Here is a 21,412-nt window from a genome sequence, read left to right as displayed (position 1 = left end):
GAACAACACACCTGAGGCCGGGTGTGGCAAGAGGTAGCTGGGAGGGAAAGGGTGAGGCAGGGCCAGGGATGGCAAATAATTTAACAGTTGGTTCTCTGTCCTAATGACCAGCTGGGTAGAAATAGGTTTGGATAACTTAGAACTGTCGCTTGCGGTCAGGCCTAGGTATTGCATACAAAATTATATGTAGTAATGTTTTACTTGTAAATGACTTTTTCTGTTTTAATCGCAATAATATGCGTTTAAACAACCGCTTTAAACTCAATGTAAATTGTTCTAAACTTAACTGTAAAAAATATGATTTCTGTAAGTCAGTCTGGAATGCCCTACTCAATTCAGTTGTCTCAGCTACAATTTTCACAGTTTCAGTCACAAATTTACTTCCGTGGACCTTACTTCATACTTAAGTGGTCAGTAGAGGGAGCATGCATAAATGCACTAACGTGCCTATTGTCCCTGTCATTGTATTTTATTCTCTTCTTTTTTTGACAAATTCCAATAAATAAATAAATAAAAATAAATAGCTGGGGGGGGTGTTCTTGTGACTGGATGGGAGTGAGTGACTTCGAGTTGGCCATGCCCACTCAGTCACACTGGTTGTTAAATTATTGGCTCCCAGTGTTTTGTTTTTTGTGGGAAACTGGTCCAAATGGCTCTGAGTGTTTAAGGTTGCAGACCCCTGTGTTACCGGATAGTTTATACAGTACTATAAGATGCCTTATAAGAAAGAATTGAGGCCTTTGAACTATGGTGCTGGAGAAGACTCTGCAAATCCCTTGAAGATCAACCCTGACTGCTCTTTAGAAGGCCAGATCCTGAAGATGAAACACAAATACTTTGGCCACTTAATGAGAAGGAAGAACTCACTGGAGAAGAGCCTAATGCTGCGAACGATTGAGGGCAAAAGAAGAAAAGGACGGCAGAGAATGAGGTGGCTGGATGGAATCACTGAAGCAGTCGGCGTGAGCTTAAATGGACTCGAGGATGGTGGAGGACAGGAAGGCCTGGAGGAACATTGTCCATGGGGTTGCGATGGGTCGCACACGCCTTCGCAACTAACAACAACATAAGATACCTTTTCACTACTTCGAGGAAATTAATGAAATAACATGCACTTGAGTGCAGTATCGCCATGTCTTCACTTTCTTTTTTAAAAATAAAATAAAATAACCCTACTTGGAGATCAACATTCTTCAAAAAAAAAATAAATAAATCTGCAAATAGCTTTTTCCTAACAGCCATGCAGTATCCCTGGAAACTTTTTCTAGCGCCACCTCTTCGCCTTCCCAGTCCAATCTATGCTTCCTGGTGGTCTCTTCTGCAAATCCTTTATTAGACCTGACAACGCTTCGGCAGATTTCCTTGTCCCGAAACCCACAGAGCAGCGCCAGTCTTTTTAAGAGTTCCATCACTTTCCTTTACCCGCAAACCAGAGCTCCCAAATTGCACTGACGTCTCCACCAGGGCGCCACTATCCGTGAAGCTGCAAAATACAAACTGAACCATCCAGCGCCAGTTGCAACGTGGGAGCGTTGCGTATTAAACTAAACCAGGGGTCTCCAATCTTGGCAACTTGAAGACTTGTGGACTTCAACTCCCAGAATTCCTCAGCCAGCAAAGCTGGCTGAGGAATTCTGGGAGTTGAAGTCCACAAGTCTTCAAGTTGCCAAGATTAGAGACCTCTGAACTAAATAAACTTAATTTTAAAGGGGGAAGAGTGGCAAGAGAGCCTCTGTTTCAGGGTGAGGCTGTTCCCCGCCTCCGCTGCGAACCGAGCAGTCCACTACAAAACACCACAACCACACCGAAATCCCGCCGCCCCCCTCTTCTTTTCTTCGCGCAACTCGCCAGGCATCGCTGCAAGGCGCAGCTGACGTAAAGAGCGGCGGCTTTGCCTTACGGCGGGTAGTGCCGCAAAAGCCCATCCTTTGCGACTTAGGATCTCCCCCTCTTCGCCTCCCGCCTTGCAGGTAAGGGCATCAACGTCGAATTATTAGCCTTCATTATATACCGCACGCAGCCTTGAACGGATAAAGCCAGAAAGAGAGATGTTAGCACAACGGGGAAATAAACGTTTTTAAGGCGCTCGCGTTAGCAGCTTTCTTCGCCCCCACGAAAGCTTCACAGTCTCAACCTGAGCCAGAAACCCGGCAGCCTTCCAGGTACTGGTGCAACATAGCCAATGGTAAGGGATGCTGGGAATTGTAGTTCATGGACATCTGGAGAAGCCTCGGGTTTCCCCACGCGTGTCTTAATTGCCAGGGTTGGAAGAGAGGTAGGGAATGCAATGCATCATAAACGTCGATTAGAGTTTACTTCGTTTAGAAAGGGCAGATAACTGGATAGCTCTGCAGACTAAGCACTGTAATTTAACACCAGCTGTCTGCAATTAAAGTAAGTTCGAATCTTGCCAGGCTCAAGGTTGACTCAGCCTTCCATCCTTTCTAAGGTAGGTGAAATGAGGACCCAGTTTGTGGGGGCAATAAGCTGACTTTGTATAAATATACAAAAGTATGAAGGCTATTGCTTAACGCACTGTAAGCCGCCCTGAGTCTCTGGAGAAGGGCGGCATATAAATCAAATTAAAAAAAAAAAAATTCACCAAAAAGACTGCAGTCTCAGTGACACCTACCGATATCAAGCTTCCTTAGTTCTTATTTAGTTTTGCCTACAACCATATTTGGAAGAGAATCAGTCATTCCCTAGGCATATGCCTGAATCTCAAATCAACCACTAGTGACTGAGTTATGCATATAAAGTTGCACTAGCAGGGATCTTCCAGGAAATTATGAATATGCAAATAAGTAGTACTCACATTTGCACATTTATATCCAGATTCTGGATATAAATAATTCAGTATACATATCCGGTATTTTGCCTCTATTTGTTGATGTGAAGGGGAAAAAAACTGAATCTAGTCTATTTTCTGAGGTTTGAGTTTTCCTTCAAAGAAACTAAAACTTGGATATGTGGGGAAAAATTGGAATATTATAAACAGCATTGGGTAATAGGCAGTAAATTAAGGAAGTTTTAAGGAACTTAAAACTTGATAGTCTATTGAAAGACTATTGGGGCATAGCATGCCTAACTCAGACTGAAACATGTCTCTTTCAGGAATGCTTCTCCACTTTCAACTTCATTCAAGGGTCAGTTCATGGGTCAAAGCCGCTTCTCACACTGCATAAGCTTGCTTACTATTATGTGTGTGACTGAGTATCTGGGCACAAGGAGTTTGGAAAATGGAATCTACCTTTGCAGTGTATTCCATTTGTTAGTTGAGTCTGTTTCTTCTTTTTGCCTTGATGCACCTGGAACCCATTTAGTTCATGTGATCCTGTTTCTGGTTAGAATGCTTCAGATCCTGATAGTAGATCTCAGCTATCTTGGGAGAAATGTTATGCTGTCCATTCAGGTGTCTCAGTAAACATTTGTTTTACTACTTCATTTTATAAATGTCTAAACTGGAATTATATTGCCATCCATTTTATAATTTCAACTCTGGGTGGTGAACAGGGAATTAAAACCAAGGAACAATACAAATTAATACCAATAAACAAAAATGACACAATAATACTGCCTTGGCACCAAGGATAATCAAACTCAAACCACACAATCACCGTCATGTTACCAAAAATCACACTGACATACTGGATGTACTGTTTTTGCAATTTGCCTGAGTGTTTCAGGAATATTAGAAAGACAAGGCCTATCTCCTTTAGGATTCGAGATGGGTATTGAAATTGGTAAGAGCAAATTGCTCCCTTTACTAGGGCACAAAGTTCATTCTTGTCGAGAATCTGCTTTTACATGCTCGCAGAAATGATTCGAGATAACTTTCTTCCCCCAAAATGGATTTAAGTGGGTAAAACGTTACTTATGGGATGTCCTTCTCAGAGAAGTCTGCCTAGTGACACCTTCAAGGCATTGTTGCTGCAGGCATGAACTTACATGAGCAATATCCAAAATAAAACGACACCGAATCAGCTGTGAATCAATAAATCAACTTTTTAATTTTGTATGATGAGTTTTTAATTGCCTCTCAAAACTTGGGTGGTAGGATAGTTATTTAAACAGAAGAACAATAGCTTTGCTTTTGAAAAAGCTATTATAGCTTTCTAACTGAATTCCATTTTTTTTTTTTATGTTTTCCCAGCTTTGAAACTCACAGTAGGCCATCTAAAAAAGATGAGAAGCACCAACTGCTGCTTTCTAATGACTACCAGGAGGGTTCAAAAGACCGATGCAGAGAATTAACAAAAACGTAGTACTAGGTCTTCTTACTTTGACCAGCTCAATCTTTCTCCTGTTCCAGCTGTACTATTATAAATACTATCTGTCTCCAAAGGTAACGTTTCATGATCATATTACTTACGAACAATCCTAAACTCAGATTTACGGATCTAAACAAATGTTTATAATGTTTTAAAATATGCTAGCAAAAACAAAATAAGCAAGCAACCCCCATCATTTATAGAAGGCAGAGATACCAAATGTTATTCTGAGACGTACTTGCTTGGTAGTAAAAAGCATCAGAGCTTTATTTTTTGTTATTATAATTTCATGGTACTGTTGAGACTGGAGTTGTAGAGCTTTTATTTCTCTTGTTTGATTTTGTTAGAATGGAGCGGTTTTCCCCAAGATTAAAGGGAGCAAAGCAGGACAAGACAATAGTCAATGGGTAAATACATCCAACTTTACTATTTTTCATAAACAACATGCTTGAGGTGGAAGAGGCAACTCAGTGAAAAGGAGGGCGGCAATGGCACGAGGCAAATACGTATAAATAATAATTACCAAAGGAATATTAAATACACAGGGTAATATTTGCATAACTTGTGTTAAATTACTGTACTTTTATTTTAACAATAGTGACTTATTTATGGGGAAGTAATGTCTACCACTTACAGTTCTTCAAGGGTCATACCTAACACCTTGAAGGAGATTAAATGCAGCCTTCCACTCTAAAAAGGCACCCAGGCTTGGTTTTGGCACCAAAGTTTATCTGAATCATTTGAGCTTTACTTTACTTTATCCTTTACTTTGGTTTTTTGCCAAATATCCTAAAATTGTTGTTACATTAACTATAATTATTTATATAAAATCCCTCGATGCTCATGATCAAAATCATGATTTTAAAATGATTGTTGTGATTATTACAAATCATTACAGGTAGTCCTCAACTTATGACAAGTTGCTTAGTGACTGAAGTCACAACTGACCCGAAAAAGAAGACTTACAACCTAGATCTGAACTTCCGGTCGTTGGGCCCCCAACTTTCGGGCACTTGGCAGCATGGCTGCATGTAAGACTATTTGCAGCATCTGGCAGTCATGTAACCGCATTTTTACGATAGTTTTGCCAAAAACTGGCACTTCTGGTTTTGGCAAAACAGTGCCCATAGTGAACCATTGGTTTGCTTAACGACTGTGTTGTTTGCTTAATGACCTCAGTGTTTGCTTAACCACCATTGAAAAAAAATTGTAAAATCTGGTTTGTCACATGCCTGATCCCTTTTACGACCATTGCAACATGCAACCATAATGGGCAGGCTCCATTATGCTTGCATGTTGAGGACTACCTGTATTATTTGGTACAGATTTCAGCAAACATTTACTCCTGATTTTTTTTTCTCTCCTTCCTCTTTTTTTTTTCTTTTAAACAGCATGTGGTGAGAAAATTTCTGAATTTGGTGGCCAGCCACAACATAGTTGTGCATCTGATTGATCCTGTCCTTTTGGAACTAATTGACCGAGACTTGGAGCAGCTTCAGACCTTTTCTGATGGCAGTCACTCAGAATGCAAATATTTCTGTACCCCACGGGATTATACCACCTTTGGACTACTGGACAAAACCTGGAAACTTGAAGTAAATGTCTTTTTCCAGCTTCCTCTAACGCTGCTAAAGCTTGCAGTCATTTAATAGGATGCAATAGAGAGTTATAGCGGATAAAGGTGCCTGTTTGGGGTTTTTTTTTGCCCACATTTGTATGCTCCCTACTATTTTTTACTCTAAGCCGCTTACAAAAACTAAACCCTTGATTAAAAACAGGATAAGAAATACTTAATAATCAATAAAACTATTACATGCTGTTTATAAAAAGATGCCATTCCTTCTTATTTAAGATCTTCCACTTAAATGCCTTTTGAAAAAGGACAGTTTGACACTCTTCTAAAGGACACGAGGGTGGGGGGGGATATCTGATCTCCAGGGTGATGCTGTTCCAGGTGGGAGGGGCTCTCCTGAGAATGTCATTGTCTGAGCCCCCTCCCCCCGCATCTCTTTAGGGAAAAGCACCCAAAACATTGTCTCCACACTAGATGAAGTAGGGTGGGTAGAGTCCGCCTGCAGAAGATACCCTAAAGCTAGCAATGGTCCAAGCTGAATAGGGTTTATAGGTAATCACCAGCATCTTGTATTGGGACCAGAAACTTATTGACAGCCAATAGCAGGTCTTGTAAGGCAAATATTTTTTCTTCTGAAATAACTAACACCAATCAGCAAGTAAGCAGCCACCTTTTCCATTAGCATGTAAGATTCCAATTCTAGGTTCTCTTTAAGGTGAGCCACATGAAGAGTGTGGAACTGGAGTTGGAACGTGGAATGAATTGTAGTCTGAGAGATGATGATATTGTAATCACTCCTTTCAACATCTTCTGATTCAGAGACATTACTGGCAGGCTCACCAACGCTGGCTGTAGATTGTAGACTCTGTTGCCGCTTCTACCTGCTGTTCCAGCAGATGCCTCTAACTCTAACTAAGAAATGGATTAGACTGTATACAGGTAGTCCTTGACTTATAATCATTTGTTTAGAGACCATTCAAAGTTACAACAGCATTGAAAAAAGTGACTTATAATCAATTTTCACACAACCCTTCCAGCATCCCCATGATGATCCAAATTAAGACGATTGGGAACTGACTCGCGTTTATGACAGTTGCAGTGACCCGGGGTCATGCAATCCATTCCCTTTGCAACCTTCCGACAAGCAAACTCAGTGGGGAAGTCAGTTAAGTGTTACTAATTTAACAACTGCAGTGATTCACTTAACAGCTGTGGCAAGAAAGGTTGTAAAATGGGGCAAAACTCACCTAAGAACTGTCTTGCTTAGCAACATAAATTTTGGAACTCAATTGTGGTTGTAAATCTGGGATTACTGTAGCAGCTTTTTCAGGAGAAACACAGCCCCATCAAAAGAAATAAGTAGAATATCAGTGGTTTGCCCCATTCGGTCCTTCATGGTTTCAAGCACCAAGTCAAACCTTCCACTGTATGTCCTTTATGGTAGAGAAGGGGTAGAAAAGGAAGAGCTAAACTGCTGGAAGATCTCTCTCATTGATTTCATGTAAATGTTAAATAAAATGGAGTGTCCACTGAAATGATCCAGGGTTTGACCTCTTCTCCTTCCAGAACACCTCTTGGAATTGCTATTTAAAAAGCAGGCAGACCAAAGGAATATTGTGATCAAAGAAAGTGAGTGTCACTGAGAAATCTAACAAAACAAGGAGGGCTCTCTCCGTCCAAGGGTGACCAAATGTGGCGTCCATTCCATGGAAATTAATTATCTGTGGTGATGTATTTCCTGAGAAACTTTTGAGAAAATTAAGCGCAGGCAGTAATTCAACACATGGTGCTGAAGTAGCAGCAAAATTCTTGATGTTAGCATTTAGAGATGACACATCTTTGCTTTCACCGTTACAGAGGTTCATTTCTGCCAGAGTGGGTTATTGACTTTATCTAGAGCAGTGTTTCTCAACCTTGGGCGCTGGACAATGTGTGGACTTCAACTCCCAGAATTCCCCAGCCAGCTCCACACATCGTCCAGCGGCCAAGGTTGAGAAACACTGCTCTAGAGAGCTTTGATTTAACGGAACAAAATAGTTTGCTCTAGAACAGCTTTTTGGAAAAGGATGTTGAAATTAAACCATGAGATGATTCTCTTCTGCCATGTTTTGTTTTCATTTCAACCTAAAAGGAACTGTTTGGTGAAACATGGCTTGATGAAGGTGATTGGAACAAAAACTTTATGTTGGTTTCAGGTGGGCTTGTTTCAGGCTGCTGAGAGAATGGGATTCCAGTGGCTGAAACTTCAGAGTAAAGATCCACGTTTAGAAGGCATGGAGGATCTCTCTGGAACAGAAGTTCCCCTGCACTTCATCTTCAAACAGGCAACTCATGCCATCCATCTAGTAGTCTTCTATGAAAGGAGTGGCAACTACCTCTGGCATGGGCCACTACGTCTGAAGCTGCACATGGACAGGACGTTTGTGCCTTTCCAGAAGCTACACTTTGGACGCTATTCTGGAGCTTATAACAAGTAAGAAACAGCAGGGTAGTATTTTTGTTGTTATTGTTGTTGGAGCCGCAGTGGTGCAGTGGTTAGAATGCAGTACTGCGAGCTACTTCTGCTGACTGCTGGCTGCCTGCAATTCGGCAGTTCAAATCTCACCAGGCTCAAGGTTGACTCAGCCTTCCATCCTTCCGAGGTCAGTAAAATGAGGACCCAGATTGTTGGGGGCAATATGCTGACTCTTTAAACCGCTTAGAGAGGGCTGTAAAACACTGTGAAGCGTATATAAGTCTAAGTGCTATTGCTATTGTTGTTGTATATGATGATAAGGCTCCTCTTGCAAAACACAGCTGTTGTACAGTACTTGCTTCCAAAAGACTCAGATATCTCAGAATGAAAATTGTGTCAAGAAAGTGAACTTATACTTTTGATTAATGCCGGTAATGAGGCCATTAGATTCCTCCTCCTCCTCTCTTCCTTATATAATGGCAGAGATGAGAATTCCCTGACAACATTATTTGGCAGCAGGTTCAGGGCAGACAAAAGAACAGCACCCTCAAAGAAATCCCATGGCTTTAAACTATGGTAACCTCTGAACAAAGGAAGCCCCATCTCTGAATTTGGACGATGTGAAGCAAGCAGGAAAAATGACACAATACTACCCCACAATATATCCTAGATGGGGGGGGGGAATGCACGATTCCCCAGTGACGAGATATGTGCTCTTGTAAGAAAGTAGGGCATCTCTCTTCTTTTACTTTTGATGAGCTGCTTCTAAAATGTGAAAGTATCTGATTCACTTAATTAAGGCAATTATATTGATTAACAGCATTGTGATTGTGGAATATGTTCACAGTTGCTTTGCAGTGTGCTAGCATTGTTGTCTCGCATTCATATTAAATGTGTCCTTTGTCAGAAGGTTCAGTTGATGAGCTGGAAAGCTTATTATTTTATATTCCTTCCAGTTACATGTGCTGCCTTCTCATCTTAACAGACCCTTCAAATAAATTGTTAAAACACCCTACCCTCCCTCCATGTTGTGGAGGTCTTTTCCTTGATTATCCTTTTCCTGCCACCACTAAAACCTTTTTAGAGTACAGAAATTCTTTTAAGTCTCAAGCAGGGAGAATACGGGGCAGATAGAGGATAGTACAGATAGCTGGTTAATATAGGAATAAGGAACACATTGACTTTTATTAAATCACCAAAAATGGGTTTTAAAGCAAGTTCATTTATTTCTAAAAATTATTTATATCCTGTACATAGCAGCCTACACTGCCCCTAAAATCATTCCCGGGCTTCTGTCAATGAGACAATGAGAGATTTCCAAACTTAAACTCCCAAGTGTCCCTCAAATCTGTCCTTCTGCCTTCACCACATGAATTTCTCTGTTCTTCCTGTTGGAATAGAACCTAGGAGGAGGCAGTACCCGATGTTGCCTTCCGTTGATTGGCAGCTCTATCACCCAATTGTTACAATTGTTTTGGTTCTGTTTTAGGTGTACATTAAATGAATTGGATGGAGTGAGAATAGCAGATTAAGATAGACAAAACATTTTGGTGAACATGCAAGTTGTGATTGTGTGTCAGAAGGAACAGCAATTGTGCATTTGTTAGCTTGCTGTCTTAATGCAAATTCAAAAGGAAATGTTTTGTTTCTGTTACATTCTTCTGGTCAGGATAACATCACTTTCCCCTTCTTGTAACAGGATGGAATTACTGACTCTTTCCATTGATGGATTAATAGTCCAGGTTCCAAAAGAGCCATCCAAGTTCCTCAAAGAAAGGTCTCACTCTCGATTTGTTGAATGTCGGTACAAAGAAGCTCGATCGTTCTTCCAGGTTAGTATCATTTCTTGTTTGAATTAATTGGTTTAATAAAAATGACATTATATCCATGTCATCACTGCCTCCAAAATGTGCAATGTTTCCACTATTATCAGCTTTCTCCTCCACACCCCGGCATTGAAATAGCAATGCTTGCTAATTCTTGTTAAGTGTTCAAAATGGAGAGATTGTTTAAAAAGTGTAAGTGGACAGATCTTTCATTTGTAGCAAATCAGTGGTACTAAGTGGACTTGATCAACCTATAAATACAGTGACCAACTACCTTTGTAAGCCTTGGCTCTTAGCTCTTAGCTCTTCACTGCAAAGTGGCAGAGATCTTGGTCTCATGACTGTTTGGAGCTCAGAGAATCATAATTTTTGTAATTAATCTCTGGTTTACCTTTGCCTCCTTCCCAGGATTCAGAGAGAGTGATGGGCCCAAAGTCACCCAGCTGGCTTTGTGCCTAAGGTGGTACTAGAGCTCATAATCTCCTAGGTTCTAGCTTGATGCCTTAATCACTACATCATTGGCTCTCTTACTACATAGCCTAGCACCTGGTGAATTACTTGTACTTTGTTTCATCTCTTTCAAAAATCAATTTTTCCCAGGCTTGGAAAGCCACTTTTCAAACCCACAGTTACTTTGGGTGCCCTGAGACACATGCATGTTTTTTTTTTAATATTGGCCATAGTTTTGTTGAAATCCTAACTCAATTAAACTTTTCCCTCTTTAGGCAACCAGTGTTTCAGTTTTTCAGCCTAACAGCCACCCACATTTCCATGCTTAATCCTATTTAGTGACTACCTACTAAGATTTGCTCTGTGGTTTTGACACTTGATGGCGCCAAAGAATGAATATAGAAGGCCTATCAATGAAAGAATCCGTTTTTTTGATTGCAAGAAATACTTCGGTACCATTTGAGCACAGCAGGAAGATAGAAAAGAACAGTTGTATTAAAAACAAAAAAAATATATGTGGGTTAAAGTTTGTGTTGTGATTTACTAAGGTATAAATAATAGTTTGTAGCTATCCCTATTACAAGTGCAGGAGGGAATGCAAATTTATTTAGTGAAGATGAAAATTGGATTGATTGCAGTGGTGGTTTTTTGATGGACTTTGGATCTGTCTGTCTGTCTGTCTATATCTCAGAGACTACCCATGTCAGTGTCCAAATGACTATTTTTCAAACTCGCCAATGCTCTTCAGCACAAGCAGAGAATCGATTTCATTCCAAAGACGTCATATTGTATCAGATTATGTTACATAGGGCTCCATAAATTTGATTTTTAAATTGTTTGTCAGCTTCCCCCCTGTGGTTATCATTACCAGTTTGAATTGGGCCCTTGCCTAACCCTGTGGCTCCTTCCTTCCACTTTCCAAGAGAACAAGTAATAAGGACCTTCATTTAAATACAAATTCATTGCAGGTAGTCCTCGCTTACCAACCACTCATTCAGCAACCGTTTGAAGTTACAGCGATGCTGAACAAATAATTTTATGGCCATGTTACCACATTTATGGCCTTTGTAGTGTCCCTCAGTCATGTGATTGCCAATATAGTCAGCATTGTTCTTTGCCTCACTAGTGTTTTTTTTTCTGTTACAAAATTGCAGATTAGAGAGATTGAGAAGGAAGGGATTTCAAGAGACTAAGCAATTTATGCAGTCCTGGGTGGTACAATCTCATTGTTTTTGATGTGTAAGCAGGCACTGCTTCCTAAGGAACAGTTTCCTAAGGAACAGTTGTGAGACAAACAAAAGGGAAGGGGTGAAATGACAAGTGTTATCTTTTTCCAGCTTGAAGACATATTGGAACTCAAGTGATTTCCCATTTAGCAACCACTTTACTTGTGACCGTTACTTATTTCTCCTGGGGGAATTCTAAATAATGGTAGGGAAAAATAAAAAATGATCATGGAAGCTAAGATACAGATTAGACAAATGCCTTTATTTGACTTACAACATGCAAAGAATTTACAGTGTCGTTCCTCCATTTTTCCCCTTCTTCCCCTACTCCTTCTTCTTTCTTTTCTAGCTGTACCCTGATGATACATCCCCCGAGGCAGTGGAATTTAGGAAAAAAGCCAAGGCATTGCTGCATCTTGCTGCTCTGACACTGAACACTTTGGGAGTACAATTCTGGCTGAGTAGCGGGACTTGTCTAGGTAAGTCACTTGCATTTGGGTTGGAAGCCAGAAGTGTTCTCTGCAATGCTGGCAGTTGAGCCTGAGGGACAAGATGACCAAACTAGGTACATAGCAGAAATACACCATGTATGAAGACCACACTGATCGAATGCATGGAACCACAACATTCATGTGAATGCAAATGAGCTTGTCTTAGATCAGGGGTGTCAAACTTGTGTTGTCACGGAGGCGGCACGTGACATATCGTGACTTTCTCCCCTTTCACTAAACGGCATGGGCGTGGCCAGCGCACAACGCATCTGGTTCACAGGCCGCGAGTTTGACAGCCCAGTCTTAGACTATGAGAGCTTTTGTCTGAACCCAATACAAAAAGAGTTTGGCATATGCATCTATGCCCAGTCTGGAGTATCTTTTCACCATCAGATATGAAGTATTGACCGGGGTGGGGGTGGGGGTGGGGGTGGCCAGCACTTGATGCATCTGGCCCGCAGGCTGCGAGTTTGACACCCCTGATCTAAGCTAAATGAAATAAATAGCCCACAGTGTAAATGCCAATTGTATCCTGATCTTCAGGAAAGTAAGATGCAAGGAGGCCCCTGTTACTCTCTGTGTACCTTTTAAAAACAAAGAATGTTTGAAAAAAATGTATTAATCCATTAATATTTCCCAGGATGTCATTCAGTTGAGGTAATTCATACAGGCATTGCTCAGTTATGGAATTCAGGACTACAGCGTCTTCAACACAATGCTGCCCAAAAATTTTAGAATACTGAAAATATGAGGAAAGAATTACTTACAAAGTTATTGTGATTTTACCATCACATGGAATGGAAGGTTTAGATGGCCAGTTGAGAGACTTTTGCTGATTGCTTGTCTGGGTTTACTCCTGAGCACCACTATATATTTTTACTCTTCATTAATATTGTTTTTCTATTACATTTACATATTGTTTGCAAATAAAGTAACCTGCAAAAATTAGGCCCCTAAGCTTAGAAAATTTTTGTCATGAAGAGAGGTTGCAGCTGGTTTACCAGAAATGGTTCTAGCTGAATTTTTCAAACCGTGTTAAAACTTACAGATTTTGGATACAATTTCTCTCACTAATTATAAAAAAAACCTAATCTCTCCAAATATATATATATCACAGGACCTCTATCTTAGAAGAAAGAAACCAGCCATTTTCATTTGTGGAAATGAAAGTTTACTCTTAAATTTAAGTATTTACCAAGCAGCCTTGAGGGATAAATAGGTTGAGCAAGTAAAATTGTCCTTCTATTTCTTTCATAGATAACAAGAGGATGAAATCTTCTGAACCATATAAATGCAGCAATTGTTAGAGGAGAAATTGAATTCTCCATCTTTGCTTAGAATGGAAAACCTTTGGGTATAATTTTTGTGTCTTAATCTAATTACACTGTCCTCTTTTTCATCAGTGTTGGGGCTGCATGATTGTGCATTAAATTTCTCATGGATCTGTTGTATATTTAGGTTGGTACAGACAGTGCAACATTATTCCTTACAGTAAAGACCTGGACCTGGGAATTTTTATTCAAGAATACAAACCGGATATTATTCCAGCATTTCAGAAGGCTGGGTTACCGCTAAAGCACAAATTTGGCAAGGTTGGTGAATACAGGAATATGTTTGACTCATAGTTTTCTTTCTTGCCAATCCTTTTTTCAGGGTGTCTGAAATATTAAAGGAATAATTAGGTTATACTAGAACTGTGTTTTGAAAACTTGGCAACTTTAAGATGTGTGGATTTTAACTCCCAGAATTCCCCAGCTGGCATGCCGACTAGGTTAATCTGGGAGTTGAAATTCACACATTTTAAAATTGCCTAGTTTGAAAAACATTATGCTAAAAGCAGGGGTGGGCTGCTGGGGGTTCGCAGGGGTTAAGGGAGAACCTCTAGCTCAGATTCTGTGCAGTTCGGAGAACCCCCAAATCCCATTCCTAGCTGGCCCCGTCCACCCCAGGTGTCCCCACACGGCCCATTTTGGATGCAGGTAAGTGCAAGGCTGTGCGGCGGCTCGGGGAGGACGAAAAACGGGCCTACTGGAACTTTGGGAAGGCCTCCAGAGGGTCTCTGGAACCTGGGAGGCCGTTTTTGCTCTCCCGGAAGCTCGAGGAAAAAGCACCCCCAGCCCGCCGTGATGCAGGAGGCCAACTAGGCCACGCCCACCATGGCCACACCCACCCAGCAACTGGGCAGAGAATCCCTTGCTAAAATTTTTGAAGCCCACCCCTGGCTAGAAGACTGCATTGGGTGGGATGCTGGGGAGTGGGGGACCTGGTTTTGGACCCTTTCTCATCTCTGAAGCTTGCTGATTAGTTAGGAGCAGCAATCAGGATTTTTACTTGACCTACATCACAGGATTATTACGAGGATAAATGAAAGAGCACAGAAAACTGTGCAAGGATTGTGTGCTGCAATTCAACATAAAAGTAGCTACAACTTCCTAAATCAAAACATGTTCCCAGTGAGACAGCGGCCCTGCATTAGTTTTCTTGCAAATTATTATTTTTTCACCAGCTGTTATTCCCCCAGAAGCAATGTTTTCTGAAAACATAGAGATTTGTTCTTTTCTTCTTTCCTCAGTGGGGCAAATGGTGCAACGCTCAGCACTTTGCAAATATTAAAATGTGTTATCTTGCAGATAGACTAGAGCTAACTTGCGCATCTTTCACTTCTATTATTATCATAATTATTGTACTCCTTGACTTTTTAGCCCTGTTAGTTTTAATAGCATCCAAGCAGTGAGAAATTTAAGACTTTCTGCTCTTTATCTTCTAGTTCAGCTTATTTAGAAAAGAACTTTAAAAAAAAAACTGCTGAAGACTTGTTACATTTCTGTGATGCTGTTATATACATTAATAGGCTGGGCATAAAATTAATAATCTTGGCACTCTTAAGTGATTCCCCTTCCTGACCAAATTTCATGGAGAGTTGAAAGAGTCATATCCGTTTTCTTTAAGAGAGGAATTTGGGAGGCAAATTAAAAAAAAAAAAAAAAGCAGCATAGCAACTAAAGTATTGAAGTGGGCAAGAGATGATGGATAGACAATTTTCTTTTTTATTGTTGTTCTGATTCACTTTTCCTTTTTCCTCTCTTTTTTAAAGCATAGCAATTAAAGTATGAAGCAGGCAAGAGATGATGGATGGATGATTCCTGGTTTTTGTTGTTGTTGTTGTTCTAAGTTGCTTCTACCCCCCCCCCTTCTCTTCTTTTTTTTTCCTTCTTTTTTTCTTTCTTTAGGCAGGTGACATGATTTGAAGTTAGACAGGAAAGAAAGAAAAAGTTTCTTAATAAAGGGTGACATGATTAAAAGTTAGAATAAGTGATAGAAATAAGGGGAATATTAATGTGTACATTTTTATTTTACAAAATGAAAGTAATAATGAGAAAATGTGAAATAATTGAATAATGATAGACTGAAATCTAACATAGAGGTGTATTGTTATTAGAAATACATAAGTTGATTGAATGTAATAATTATGTTTAATCTAATCAATTTCATTTGTATTGGAATGTATGACACCCAGGTGCCACACTGTTCACGCATTGATTTGACATTTTTAATAAAATAAGTAAGTAAATAAATAAATAACTTTTTTTTAAAAAGTCTCATATCCGTTTCCCTCAACATTTTTTTATTCATTCTTAAGACGTTTTTATCTTCAAAATACTGCTAGGAAATATTCAAATGTCAGAGTTAAGAATTACAGGGTTGGAAGGGAATCAAGCGTTAATTTTGATGCATGACCATTTTATTATCTGTGTCTTGACGTCTCCCCTCCCCCCCTTTCTTTATAGGTTGAAGATAGTTTAGAGCTCTCCTTCCAGGGAGGAGAAGACGAAGTGAAGCTTGATATTTTTTTCTTCTATGAAGAGGATGACCACATGTGGAATGGAGGAACCCAGGCCAAATCGGGCAAGAAATTTAAGTACGACTAAGAGTTGGTGTTTATGGAGGGGAAATCTTACTAAACAACTATCTGTTTTCATATCTTACTACCCAACACAAATAATTGCTTTCACTCTAATGGGTTTTAAGGTTTTTGGAGAACATTGACCTGGTTACTAAAAAAAAAACCAGGAAGTTTCTCAGAGGCAAGATCACTAATGGACAATAAAATTCTTTGAAAGATAAAGTTGAGCTGTTGGCTTGAGCTCCAAGCTTGGCAATTTGGTTGCAAACGTTTCGTCACCATCGTCAGTGTGTTTTAAGTTGTTTTGAGTCAGTTCAAAATGCATCGGCAACGTCTCCTTGAATGGTGACGAAACGTTTGCAACCAAATTGCCAAGCTTGGAACTCAAACCAATAGCCTAACTACCAACCCAATATTCAAACACATTTCGACCAGATAAAGTTGTCTCACATTTATCAGCCCGCCTTTGCAGATATTTGGCTTCTTCACAGTGTCTCCTTCTGCAGGTAGTTTGCAGAACCTCCTACAACATGTTAAACTTCCATTTCTGAATACAGTTCAAATGCTGGCATTTATTTCTTCAAGATTCTAACTGGCTTTGCATCTGGAAATTTTAAGTTATTGTCTCCCATGTTAGCTTTTTGGAATGCCCAGAGGCCCCATTAACCCACTTTCTGGAATCAAGAGGAATGGTGAATAGCAATGAGCGCTTGTTAGGAATTCTTCCCCTCTGCCTAGGAAAGTTCATCTGCTTCTGAATTGTGTTTTTTTTTTAAATAAAACTTAAAATTTTTCTGTATTACTTTGAACATTTCAGATTATTATCAGTCTTATCTAGGACTAATGTCCTTGTTTAACTATCAGCTGTGTTTGTTGCTTAGTTGTTTGTTCTTTGTTATATTTATAGGTGTTGCTGGTTCAATTTTACTGTGTTAGAATAGGGAATATTTTTTGAATGACTGTAATCCACTCTGAGTAACTAAACTGGAGGGAAATAAATTATCTGAATAAATTAAGTTGAGCAAATGGGAAAGAAAAAACCCAGTTATTTAACCAGAAAGTTGTTGGTACTAAGCTTGATTTCTTCTATAGAGATGACATTATGGGAAAAATGGATGTTCTTTGGATCAACACGAAATTTTTACAAAGAATGGATAGAATTTCTGGGGCACCATGTTAGTTCCTCTTCTTTTGGCCAAAGATGTGATTGATTGTATCTTGATTTAAATTTGATCATTAGTGAAGAATTTTGTTTCTGTGCAGTTAATCAATTCTGTCTGCAAAGCAGATACTTGGACAATTTGTAAAAATTTTAGTTTAAAAACACTTTCAGGAGCAGGTTAAAGAAATGGTGTCCTGAAATTCAAATGTTTATGTTTATTAACAACATAAATGTCTCTAATTCTCATGATTATGCACTTCAAAATGTCTGCTTAAAGGTTAAAAAGGAGAAGAATTTACTTCCTTGGGACTTGGAGAGTTTGAAGATTGCATTTCGGTGCTGTAAATAGATCTGATCTGTCATTATAATTCAGCAGAATTAAAATAAATTGTTCAACAACTTTCCATAATAATTTAGTATAATAATATATCACCTGCAGAAGCTAAGTTTGCATACTGCTTATATCCAGTCTGCCACATAATAATCTAAGAACATAACCTACTTCTCATTGGTAGCCTTTTACCTACACCATCTTATCTGTTCTTCCTTTTTGCAGGTATTTCTTCCCCAAATTTACCCTGTGCTGGACTGAGTTTCTAGAACTTAAGGTACATGTGCCATGTGAAACCCTCCACTATATTGAAGCCAATTATGGTAAAGACTGGAAGGTTCCTGTCAAAGTGTGGGATTGGAAAAATTCACCCCCCAATGTCCAACCTAATGGAATCTGGCCGATCAGTGAATGGGAAGAAGTAATTCAGCTCTACTGATTTATTTGTAAGATGCTGGCATCAGAAGAATATTTATTGATAGTTGCATCATGTCTCACCTAGAAATCATCAGCATTGGGATGCTTCATAGATTTGCCACTGTTTCGATGGTACAATGCTTGTGGAAATTGGTGCACTGCATCATGGCTGGGTCTGGATTTGAATTTGAAGGAGCTGCTGCAGCAGAACCTATGAAATGTCAGCCTCAGGAGACACAAAGCTAAGAATCACCTGAGGCTGATCAAACATAGACACTACCTGAATAGCTGAAACTATCAGATGATGCAGAAGGCCTCCAAGCCCCCATACCTGGTGAGGAGAGCAGAAAACAAAGTACAGGCTTCAATGAGACTCCCTGTCAAGCAAGGGAGTAAATCTCTTGATTAAAGGCAGCTGGCTGCAGCCTGATTACAAGGCAACCCATTATCCCTCATTGGAATCAACTGTTAGAATTTCAGGAGTAGAATTTCACACAAACATCATGCAAAAGCTGGAGATCAAACAGTTGATTCTGGATTCTGGACTTCTGGATTGACTGACAATGACCTGGCTCTTGGAACTTTGGACTGGATTTTGACTATTCTTCTGTCTTCTCCTGTTAAAGAAAACATATTCAAGCAAGCTTCTTTCAGAGGCTCTATTTCTGTTTGCATTCCTTGTCTGCTGTTTTCTCCTCAACTTTGAGCAAATTGCTAATTTCCATAACAACTGTGTGTTGGGAGTGTATAATTGAAACCAGAAACAGGACACACAGCGTCAGGAGTTTATGTAGCTGAAGATGGAAGAATTCAAAAAGCGTTTTGTATATATGTATGCTTGTATGTATATATGAAAATGAACAGTGGTGGCTATTTGGATGTTGTGTTATGGCAAACATGCTTACAGCAAGAAAGCAATATTATAAAAACTGGGCAGAGAAGATATCCTGGCAGATAATTAAAAAAGAATCTTTGTCAAAAGGGAGAAAACCATACAGGTAATCCTTACTGGCTGTCCACAGTTGGTGGTCATTAAACATGATGGTAAAAGGTAAATGACCATGCCAACTTACAACATCAGTTCTGGCTGCAATCATTAAATGAATCGTGCCTGCTTATAAGCATGACATCATGTGACTTCAATTTCCAACTTCCTGCTGGCATTCCCATTGAAGTTGCTTGTTGCAGTGTTTGTGTTGTAATAATGGGGGGTGTCTTTGGATTTTCATAATTGTATATTTTAAATTAATTATGATGACCTGCTAATTAAGGAGATTGAAATTGAAGAAAAGTATCCAGCAAATGAATTGTTAAATGAAACAGAACTAAACCTGTGAAAGAGTTTTCATAGCACATAATATTTACATGTGACATACTACTTCCTAAGGGCAGTTCTAGCTACAGATAGTCCTCGACTTATGACCATTTGTTCAACAACCTTTGGAAATTACGATGGTGGCGGGGGGCCCAAGTCCTTCTGATCGAAGCATAAATAAACAAAATAAAATAAAATGAATAAATAAAAAATTTAAAAAGCAAATTACGATGGTGCTGAACAAAGAGACTTGCAACCTGTGCCCAAAGTTATGACATTGCAACCAGTGGTGGGTTGCTACCTGTTTGCCCCAGATCGGGTGAACCGGTAGCAGCCGCCGTGGGAGGCTCCGCCCACCCGCCTGGACGTCTCTGCGCATGCGCAGAAGTGTTCTGCACGAGCGCGCCCATGAGTGAACCAGTAACGATGAGATTTGAATCCCACTACTGATTGCAACCCTCGGCAGCCCATCCACACTTACGACAGGCTGCAGAGATGCTGCAACTTCTCTCATTTGCCTATTGTACCTTCGGCTCCCCATCTACACCCTTAAACACCTAATGAACTATCAGAGTAAGGCATGAAGCAGCCAATCCCCCACAAGACGGAGCACGCAGTGGGGCCAAAAGCCCCAAACATCCAACCCCCCCCCCGACTCCAAAAGAGCAAAGCAGCCCCTCCCCTCTGCAAACTCTTCTCTGGGTGTGGCTATTTCCATTTCAGTGGAAATGGCTCCTTCCTTTGAAGTTGATCTCCTCTACGAATTGGTACTTTATGATTTTAACCCACGAAAGTCAAACTGAAACTTCTTAGAACCAACAGGCTTACTAGCCATGCCCAGAGAAGTTTGCAGAGAAGGAAAAAAAAATGCTTAACATTTGCTTTAGGAATTGGGGCTGCTCTGCACAGCCTTGGGAGGCCATACTCTTTCCAGAGCCTTGGAAAAGTGAAGGCAGCTGTTTTTTTTTTCCACCCTCTACGAAAGCCCTGCTCAGGAACATGGGAAAAGGTGCATTTTAGGATGCTGCAGCTGGATGGCTGGCTTTAGCATTTTTCTTTGACTTCCTCTTCCTAAAGGGCCAGACCGGGCATCTTTTTGGGAGGAAGAAAATGTGGAAAATCAATTGGCACAGGGCTTAGCCAGACCGGGCAGAGAGGGCCAGGTGTTTGTGGCTTCATAGGAGGGGTGGCTGCTTCACATTTTTGGAGTTTCCCCGCAAGGCAGTTGCTTTGTACCCAACTCTGAGGCTGCTTCATGCTCCACTGTGGAAGTTTCCACAGTGTTTTATGCTCCCTGAGGGAGATGCCTTTTGCTTGCTCCTAGGCCAGGCTGAGTGGTAGCTACAGCTTCTTTCCCTGGCTTCCCTGCACTCACTCCGTGCTGTTGCACCCCCATAACTTGTACATGGTCTGCACTGGGCATCCCAGGGATTCCCCCACTCACTAAGGCACCCTGTGCTCCGCTTAACGACCCATGCATTCATTTAACAGCTGCATCAAGGAGAACAGGGGATGGAGGATAAGACCATCTCAACAGCTGTCACCACTTGCGACTGTAAAGGAAGGCTCCACTTTGGTATGTCCAGGACTACTTGTATTTGCAGCTCTTTTGTAAAATTCAGTAAAGTGGGAATTGCCTTTCTGGATAGAAAATGTGAGTATATTTTCCAGTGCTCAGAAATACAGAATTTATATATAATATAAATACTACCTCTGTATTATATATAACGGATAGGAAAATCGAGTAAGAATTAATACACATCTTTGACTAAAATAGTATTTAAAATATAAAGTATTATAAGGTAACTAACTTATTACAGATAAATCTAACTTATTGACAAATGTGTTATCTGTTTTGTACTAGGTAGACTCTTCTTATATATTAGTTGAATCAAGTCTGGCCCTGATTATCATATGGGCAAATGTCCTCCATTTTGACCAATCCCTAGTGGCAATCTCAAAGTTTTGTCTGGATTTTTCAGATATATCTG

The 21,412-nt window shown here is 40.1% G+C and overlaps 1 protein-coding gene across 3 annotated transcripts; it reads left to right on the top strand.

Annotated features, from left to right (window-relative positions):
* The first annotated feature begins 1,882 nt into the window (after positions 1–1,882).
* FKTN (fukutin) lies at positions 1,883–19,431 on the top strand. Of its 3 annotated transcripts, none has more exons than XM_034410657.3 (10): positions 1,883–1,970; positions 4,154–4,345; positions 4,619–4,678; positions 5,663–5,866; positions 8,040–8,317; positions 9,999–10,131; positions 12,151–12,280; positions 13,751–13,884; positions 16,081–16,211; positions 17,915–19,431. In XM_034410657.3, the coding sequence occupies exons 2-10, from the start codon at positions 4,241–4,243 to the stop codon at positions 18,126–18,128; spliced, it is 1,389 nt and encodes a 462-aa protein (XP_034266548.2). In that variant the 5' UTR covers positions 1,883–1,970; positions 4,154–4,240; the 3' UTR covers positions 18,129–19,431. The 3 variants fall into 3 exon arrangements, with proteins under 3 accessions (XP_034266548.2, XP_034266546.2, XP_034266547.2); XM_034410655.3 differs by having other exon boundaries at positions 1,929–2,185; XM_034410656.3 differs by having other exon boundaries at positions 1,939–2,162.
* The last annotated feature ends 1,981 nt before the right edge of the window (positions 19,432–21,412 follow it).

This window comes from Pantherophis guttatus, chromosome 2 (assembly GCF_059756535.1).
Source record: "Pantherophis guttatus breed Tessera chromosome 2, ASM5975653v1, whole genome shotgun sequence".
Classification (NCBI taxonomy): Eukaryota; Metazoa; Chordata; class Lepidosauria; order Squamata; family Colubridae; genus Pantherophis; species Pantherophis guttatus.
Note: the sequence above shows the minus strand (reverse complement) of the source record. Positions and strands in the feature narration are given on the sequence as shown.